Here is a 9,174-nt window from a genome sequence, read left to right as displayed (position 1 = left end):
TTGTCAATAAATCTATGATTTTAATGTTACCCTGACCTTAACATGAAGGTGGAATAGTAAGTCAGAATATAGAAATCAGAGTTTTCATGCTTAAGTGTGAGAAATAAATCTTTAAATTATTTCTGGTTAAAATTTCAAAACAGAGTACACTTATTTAAATATAACACAACTGCAAGTGTATTTTTAGTTAAATATAACTTACATATGCCTCATGGAGGTGCAAGTGTGGGACGCCGAGCAGAAGCCTTCCACAGCAGTGGGCCTGCTGCCGTCCACACAAGCGGACTGGGTATAAACAACCGAACTGCAGTGTGGGTAAGAAACACACAACACTACAAATGACGTTCAAACACTTCTTTTTATTACATACTAAATTTAAAAATACAAATCTCATTAAAAATGCTTATCAAACATCATATATATATGTATATATATATATAAGCACTGCCAAATGCTACTGGATTGGGACAGTACACACAGCCGCTATGGGTGATCAGAAACAGAACAGAGCAGCACAAGGTTGCTGATACTGAATTTCAGAAGTCAGACGGTTACAATTTGGCAACTGTGGAGTAGTAACCTGCACGGGGTATCTGCAGAGGTAAAATCCTAAGGAACTAACGGAATCATGCAGGACTCCTTTGAGGAGTGTTAAGTGAATCTTCTTCATCCTCTTAAATACCATTGTAACAGAAATTAAAGTGCATGAGAGCAGCAGAGTGCTTCATCTGGCTGTACCCTACGTACACACTATAGCCAGCTGCGCGGCCGGGCTGAGGGCTCCAGTTTCTGCACAGCTCCAGAGACTTTCCAAGTTAATTCTGAACATGGCTAAAGGAAGAGAGGCCAACATTTTCTAAATTGCACCAAATGGCCTGAAAGTGTAAAAAACACTAGATTTTTCTTTAAAAGCTAATTTGGGGGTGGTAGAGTTAAGGGAAATGTCTATATGTATTTTACTCAAGCAATAAAATTAGAATAAGGATACAGTTTTGCCCCTGGAAAATGCTTACTAAAATCTTCAAAAGTTCAGATGTGCAGAAAGCAGGACAATACTGCCAGCCACTTGTCACTCTGACACTGTGCATCATAAACACCAGGCAGGATGCCTGCCCTCTAAAAGCTCACAATAAACACAGGCAGCAACATGTTCACACCTGACACAATGCTACTAATAAACACCAAATATGATCTGCAAAGAGGTCACTGCCATCAAGGAAGAAGAGAAGGAAAACCAGTCTACAAAAGTGCTCCCTTTTCTCCTCAAACCCAACAGTTTAATCTGGGGTAAAACAAGATTGTACAGGTAGGCCACCAGTTTGAAGTACGCTGGGGACACTGTATATACACACGCACACACTTGTGTATAAATTTCAGTTCTGATTGAAACTACGGCACTAATACAAATCATTTATAGGAAACATTTCATCAGCCTTATGTACAAACACGAGTGGCAATGGTGGGGTTGAAACTGCAGAGGACTGCAGCTGTAGCTCATTAAAGGTGAGACGCACTCACATGAGTAAGACACAAACTGAACAACATGGAGAAAGAAATACATACCACACAGACCTGTTGGCACGGGACCTACGAGGCAAATAAACGTGATGGTCATGATTAGCTCTAATCACTATTCCTCTTAATGACTTACTAGTATGGGGTCTACTTTGAGGACGACCTAGAAGACACATTCTCTCATGATGGGTGGGAGTACTAAGCTGCTGAATACACTTCCTGGCTCCCATGGCACATTACACTTGGTAACACTAATAAGGTACATGTGGGGAACACTTAGACCGTGATTACGAGTGTTTAATTGAGTATTTTCCTTTCTGTAGCTGTGAAATATAAAGCTTAGATTTGCTTCCATCAGGCCTCTTAAACCAGACTTCATCATGGTTAATTGTTGTGATTACAGCACTAAAAAGGAAAAGAGAGAATGAATTACAATGTGCTTCATTTCATTTCCATTTATTGTTTTATCACTGGGGGTTCATTTCTCTTTTCTTTTTCCTTATATATTTAAGGACATGCTTTTATAGCCCAGGTTGGCCCTGAGCTTGCATTTCCTCTGCCTCCCCCCGGTTTATACTAATCTTCAGATTATTAGCTTAAATCAAGCTCTCACACCAGATGTAATAGGCTCAACAGGTTCACGTACCAGGCCCTGCACTAACAACTCTAATGCTGCTATCTAGAACAAAAGGGGTTTCTTACAGTAGAAAGCTGATATTCTGAGAATTTAACTATAAAGGACGAAGGCAATAATTCATTAATATTTGCAAAAGATCACAGCAAGATATTTTATAGGCTTTCTTTCCTGCCTAAATTAGTAATTTTTTGTCTGAAATACAGTCTTCTGTATCCCAGGTTGCCCTCCACCTCTACTTGTAGCTATTTGTGTTGGGAGCACAGAGGTCCTTGTGCTCACAGATAACTGGAAAACCAGGAATTTAAACACTCAGGGTTCTCCACCCAGCAGTCTGGGATTGGAGCTGGCTATTAGCCTAGGTGATCCTTGTGCTACCTGAATGGCCAGGAGTTCTCCCAGGCTCCCACACACAGGACTGGAGATGGTTAATAGTCTAGGTGACCTCTGTACTGTCTGTATGACTAAGACCACACCAGATCTTCCCCGAGGCCCTAAGGAAGTCACATGAAGCCCATCTGGAACCCGTCTTCGTGAAAGAAGTGATAATTTCTTTGAGAAGAGTTCAATGTAATATGCCTCTGTGTGCACACAGGATTTGCATTAGTTTCCCAAACTGTACTAAAATATAACTAAAATAGAGCCTAGAATCAGTTCTAGAAGTCTGAACCAACACCGGCCACTAAGTTACGCTGAGTGGGATTGTCTTTTTGCTTCATGCAGATCATTATTCTGCTGGCTGTGGCACTTGCAGAGATCCCCACAGCTCAAGACTGGCCTTGAACGCCTGATCTTCCTGTTTCCACTTCCCTAGTTATGGGATTACAGGCTCTCCACCCTGCTCAGTTCACGTCGTGTTGGGGACCAAAACCAGGGTTATGCGTATGCTAAGTAAGCACTCTAACAACTGAGCAGCACTGCCAGCTGATATGTCTCTTTATCGAGAAAACTGAAATGGGGCCAGAAGAATTAAGAACTAATAGGCCCACCAAAAGTTCTTAATAGTCTGTAAAGTCATTATTTTAAGATCATAACGATTAATTACACTGTAAGAATTAATAATCAGGATCACTTATGGATAAATTCCAAGCAAATCCACTATGTTAAGGTTGATCCACTCTAATGTGATGTCTATTATACAAATACTAAGGACTGTGCACACATGATTAAATCTTACTCAAGTAAAAAGGATCCAGAAGAACTAATGATGCATGACAAATATCCCACGGAGGCTGCAAACCCCGACTGACAACAGCGACAATGCAGTGACAGGAAGCTTCTTACCTTGTGGGACACTCATCTTTTTTATCAATACATATCGTTTGTCCACGTATATACCATTCACCATCATAATACAGTCTTCCCTCTTCAGATCTAGCACTGTGCAGATGTTTTTCCAGTTTCACAGGTGCTAAGGGATCAGTTAAACAACTGTCACGTTAATAAGACACTGTCAGAACTATAAAGACAACAGCAATGCATGCACATATATGTGTAAAAACACTTGAAATATTCTCATAGAAACCTAAAATGAACTGAAAACAAGAGCATCTCTTACTTTTACAGTTCGCTATCTAATGCAAACAAAGGTAAGCAATCATCAATGAAGCAGAACCAGAAAGGTAAGCAGGCACATAAATGATTAATTACCAGCACCGTTTTTAAACAGCCCTGAAAAATACAAATTATCGTATTTCCAGTTTAAATTACTTTTGAAATATCCTCCTGTATAAGGCATCCCTCACTTGGAAAGAAGCAGGATATAATGTTTAATGAGAAGACTCCAGAACTTTAATTATCCTTAGTAGAAGTTTCATTTCCGACTCTCAGAAATGGTTGGGCATTAGTGGATAAACTACTGCAGGGAAACATGTTCCTAAGGAAACACACTGTCACAATCACAGCACGCACTAGCAGCACCTTCACCATTCATACTGCCATTTCTCAGACAATCACCAGCACAACTTCCCATGGACTTCATAATCATTGTCTCCATCTGATACTAACTTACTTAGTTACAAACATAGGACTCCACCTCCTGAAAGGAGGCTCCAAGTTTATCTCCTTCCTCACTGTCCCTCCAAGAACCTAAAATAGTGTCTGGTGTGTGGGAAGTATACAAGCTCTTCACTCACTCAGCCCATGTCTGAGTCCATCCTACGCTAGCACAAGGAGCTGTGCTGGGTGCTGAAGGAAGAACAGAGACAGGAGCCGGTCTCTCTGTAAAGCGTATACTCCAATCCAGTCAGGAGGCAGACAGACAAGAAGAGAATTAGTTTCAAAGTCCCAATGAGGCCAGGGAGATAGCTCAGCAGGTAGGCATACATGTCATACAAGCCCCATGACCTGAGTCTGACGTCTGAGTCCCCAAACCCCAAGTGAACAGGAGGAACCAAATCTCAGAAGTTGTCTTCTGCTCTCCATACGTGTGCCATGACATGCATGTGATCACACACACACACCAAATGCATAATAACAGTAATTTTGTCTTTAAAAAGAATTGTGGAATTTATTATTCCTAAAAGTAAAGTAAAATGTACAAATGGAGTTGAGTGTCATAAAGAAAAGCAGTAGAACGTTAAGCTAAACACAGGCGAGATCGAGAGCCATTCCGCTGGATAGTGGGACTCTAACCAGTGGGGGCTAATCAATAGTGTGAGGGGCAGAAGCCACATAAATGCCAGGCAGGCTGGCAGCAGCCTATAATCCCAGCACGGGAGCAAAAACAAGGTCTCCCTGGGACATTACAGGAGCTAGACTTACACACTCTATTCAACAAGGAACCTCATGTCAGATAAGTAAGGTAGAGAGCCATCAAGGACAGATCTCTAGAGCCATATACACGCTCATGCACCCACACACGACCATATGTATAAAGACACACACACACACACACACACACACACACACACACACACACACACCTTCCCCCAAATTAATAACTCAAAAACATTCTAGAGACTTGGGCATCTGGCCCTCCAGTCAAGGGCAGTATTTCCTGATATGAAATAGAGTTTAAAGGAACCATTTAAAAAAGTTGGAACACTCTTAAAAATAAATATCTCGTAAACATACTTTTGAAATGGAACAAGAAATTCTTTTCCTTAACATTTAAAAATTGTTTTTTTTCATCTAACCTCATTATAATCCACTAAAGGATTACAAAAAAAAAATCTACAAACAACAACAACAACAACAACAAGAACCATAGAGACCAATGTTCATCACAATTTGGGCAGTTATGAAATAAATAAAAGGTTAAAAAACATATAATCTTAGCACTCAGGAGTCAAAGGCAAACAGGTCATAATTTCAGAAAAGACCTATTTCAAAACAAAACATGTAGCAGATAAATTCTCAGTTCTCCACCAACAGAGTTCTAATCTCTGTTCTGAAAAAAAGGTTAAAAAAAGAAGAAAAGAAAGAAAAACAACAACACAACACCTGGATAAATGCATTACAGATCTAATATCAGGAAGAACTATAAGGCTTAACAATGAAAGAAGGAAGAAATGCACAGCACTGGAAACTTTCAGACTTTCATATGAGGCAGGAGACTCCTGATGGAGTTCACTAGCTAATGGAACCACTACTGTGTTCCTCCTCGATGAGCAGGTGATTTAACCACCCTGCTTGAACAGTTCTCCACAGAATAGGTCCCAATTCACAACTTACGTTCTGTTTTAACTCGATGTGGACCCAATGTAGCCATTGCCTTAGAAAAAAGACAGGGGGAGAAGAGAAAAATCTGAATTCAGACTGAAAGTAGATTTTGCTATCTATAATACATACAGTGTTCTCATTGGTTCAGTAACAGAATAAGATACAAACATTTGCTGTCCTTGTTTTCTTCTGGTGCTAGGGGAAGAACCCAAAGCATCACACATACTAGGCAAGCAAGTTAGGTAAGTATGCTAGAACTGAGGCACCCCCCAGCCTCCGGGCTAATGATGACGTCTAACGTCACAGAGGATACCTTCTTCCATGGCCACTATTAATAGCTGAAATAAGTTCTCTGAGCAATTTATAAAAATGGGAATATGTTTACATTTTAAAGATATTTATTTTATGTATGCAAACACACTTTCACTCTCTCCAGACACCAGAAGAGGGCATCGGATCCCATTGCAGATGGTTGTGAGCCACCATGTGGTTGCTGGGAATTGAACTTAGAACTTCTGGAAGAGCAGTCAGTGCTCTTAACCACTGGGCCATCTCTCCAGCCCCAAAATGGGAATTTTTAATAAGGAAAGCAAGCCTCGAACCTCGTAACCTAGCTCCTAAGAAGGTCAAGAAAGGAGGCTTACAAGTTCAAAGACTGTGGGGGATACAAAGTGACTTCTAGGGCAATCTGAGCATAATAAAAAATAAAAATGGTAATAGAAATAAAAAATAAAAAGATGACAAGATATCTAGCTCCATTTTTAAATAAGCATCAGAGTCACACTTCAATAGTTATTAATAGAATATAAAACACATAGGTTCAATGTATTCATTCAAAAAATATTTACTGAGTGCCTTCCATACACCAGAAATAACCAAAGCTCTGAACCTAACACTCTAGGCAAACTACACATATGCTATTCCACACTCTTGTATAAATTATTACATTATGACAGGAGAAATACAAATTACTGACATATCTCTAATTATTTCTACAGCCCATGTTAAGTAACAAAGCATATTTACAACAATCATATTCTCATATACCGATGAACAAGCTCGTGAAAGGCAGAGTATAAAATGTACTTCCTTGTACCATTCATTAATCATACCTTCCTAATTGTTGTCCAGTCCTCAAGAATATCGAGATCCTGCAGCATATAAACTATATATGGACGTTGAGGCGTCAAGGTCAACTGGCAATGAGAACATCACATACTCAGTGAAGTGATGCAGGAAGGCTGGGTTCAAGGCCAGCCTGGGCTACATACGAGACCTTGTCTCAAAAGCACCTGTACAAACTGAGCGCTGCTGCATCATGAGCTGCTGCGTGCCCTCCGCCTACACTGGACACAGCAATTTTCAAAGCTGAGCACAGTGTGAAAATCCAGAGAGTGTGGGAAAGGATATCTGAGACAACGACTGGCTTCTTCTTGTCGGGGCTGAAAGGATCCTTCCTCTTTTTCCTTGACTGAAGCTCATCGTTCCACAGTTCTGCAAGGGAATCAAGCGTCAGTTGGCCACAGGAAGAAAGGGCGGCACAGAACTTCATGTTTGCTGCTTATTTACACACAGATCTCTAAGGAGACTATGCATGGGGGCAGTTTGTTTTCATTTTTTTCCATGTATTTATTTACACATAGCATGTGCTGCGGTGCATGTTTGCACACCACAGCACACACTCAGAAGGCAACCTGTGAGAGTGCTCTCTCCTTCCTTCTGCTACAGCGGGACTGGGGATCAAATTCAGGCTGCTGGCCTTGGGGGCCAGCACCTTACTGCTGAGCCGTCTCACTAGTGGTAATCCTGAGGTAGCTATGCTTTCTACTTCCGTTTTCCAGACAAGGACATCGATTAAGAAAAACTCAGCAGCTGTCCACAGACACCTAACTCACGAGCAGGCCACCCATACTAATCTCATCACATCTGCCCCAAATACAGCAAAGAAACAAAATGCAAAACACAAAAACAATAAAACATACTTAAGAACTGTGGGCCAATCTAGTAAAACTTCTTTCAGTACACAACAGAAAACTTCCCTATTGTCATCCTGAAATGGCCATACTTCATACTGACCTGATCTAATCACCATGGTAGTGTTTCCTTTCTCCAAGGCAAAAGCCTACTGCCCTGTAAGGATTACCCATGGCCTGGAAGAACACAGGAGGCTGTCTTCCGGTACAGCCCCATGGGCAGCTCCTGTCACACTGCTGGTCTGTCCCTTTTCCTAGGCTGTACCTTTTATATCTTGTTCAGTGTGACTGAATCCAAGGAACAACCTCAGTTTCATCTCGTTCAGAAGTCTCTCCCATGTTCCCTCCAGCTAGGACATTGCATTTGCATAGCATCAATTCAGGAAGACTGAGGCTTTATGGGACACCACATCAGGGCAACCCTGACCTGAGGTAATGTCGATGCTGTGCCTGTCCTCCTCAAGCCTTCTTATCTTCTCCTCAAGCTCACTCTGGACTGTATCATATAACAAAAGCTTTTCACTCTGGAAAGAAACATGATACTTAAGTGAAAAGAAAGAAATACCAGTTCATCTTAACTAGCAATACCAAATGACTTAGATACTTTAATATGTGGTGGCTTTGGTTTGTTTTTGTTTTTTGGTTTGGTTTAATAAATGGTTGTTGTATTTGCTTTTTTCATTTATCTAAATTATTTTTGCCGCTCCCCTCCCACCCCATTCTGAGGATTGAAGCAAGGGTGTGTGTCCGCTTGCTAGGTAAGCACTCCTCTGAACTACATCTTAGCCTTCAAATTTAAAATGTTCAGTATATAAAAGAAATAAAACCAGGGGTCGGTTACAAAAACAGATTTAAATAAGTAAAATTACACCCTGTTTAAGAACATCTAAATTGAAGCCAGAGAGATGGCTCAGGGCACTCATTGCTCTTTCAGAGGACCCAGGTTCAGTGCCCAGCACCTACATGGTGGGAGCTCAAAACCATCTGTAACTCCAGCTCCACTCCTGGAGTACACATGCACACGCACACACACACACACACACACACACACACACACACACACACACACACACACAGAATTAATTTTTAATTAAGTAAAATAGATTATATTGGGTTTTACTCTACATCATATTAAATATGGCAATATATCACAAAAAATATTTAGGTACAAATTTTAGAGCATTAAAAGTAACTCAATAAATATATTTCTAAAGCAACAGATTGACAGAAAAGTGTTATATTAACTCAATTACAAAATTATACATTAACTACATCAGACTCACTTGCTAAAACAGACAAGACGGTGAGGAGAAAGCCTAACGGGAGAGCATTTGCCTAGCATGCTAAAGGCTCTTGTTCAGTCCATAGCACCACAAGAATATAAAACCA

At 40.6% G+C, this 9,174-nt stretch overlaps 1 protein-coding gene across 4 annotated transcripts in view; it reads right to left on the bottom strand.

Annotated features, from left to right (window-relative positions):
* Window positions 1–339: 339 nt before the first annotated feature.
* Brms1l (BRMS1 like transcriptional repressor) overlaps window positions 340–9,174 on the bottom strand; it is a 33,933-nt gene continuing 25,098 nt past the window's right edge. For 2 of the 4 annotated variants that reach the window (NM_001395086.1, XM_063261677.1), the window contains exons 5-10: window positions 8,213–8,309; window positions 7,223–7,306; window positions 6,925–6,989; window positions 5,825–5,864; window positions 3,434–3,560; window positions 340–1,920 (exon numbers count right to left, since the gene is read on the bottom strand). In NM_001395086.1, coding sequence (NP_001382015.1) covers window positions 1,803–1,920; window positions 3,434–3,560; window positions 5,825–5,864; window positions 6,925–6,989; window positions 7,223–7,306; window positions 8,213–8,309 — 531 coding nt within the window. In that variant the 3' untranslated portion in view covers window positions 340–1,802. Of the gene's footprint in view, window positions 1,921–3,433; window positions 3,581–5,824; window positions 5,865–6,924; window positions 6,990–7,222; window positions 7,307–8,212; window positions 8,310–9,174 lie in introns of those variants that run through there. The other 2 variants (XM_039111976.2, XR_010052063.1) reach the window with 2 other exon arrangements.

Source organism: Rattus norvegicus, chromosome 6, assembly GCF_036323735.1.
Source record: "Rattus norvegicus strain BN/NHsdMcwi chromosome 6, GRCr8, whole genome shotgun sequence".
Lineage (NCBI taxonomy): Eukaryota > Metazoa > Chordata > Mammalia > Rodentia > Muridae > Rattus > Rattus norvegicus.
The sequence above is the reverse complement of the archived record's forward strand: the minus strand, read 5'-3'. Positions and strand labels throughout refer to the sequence as shown.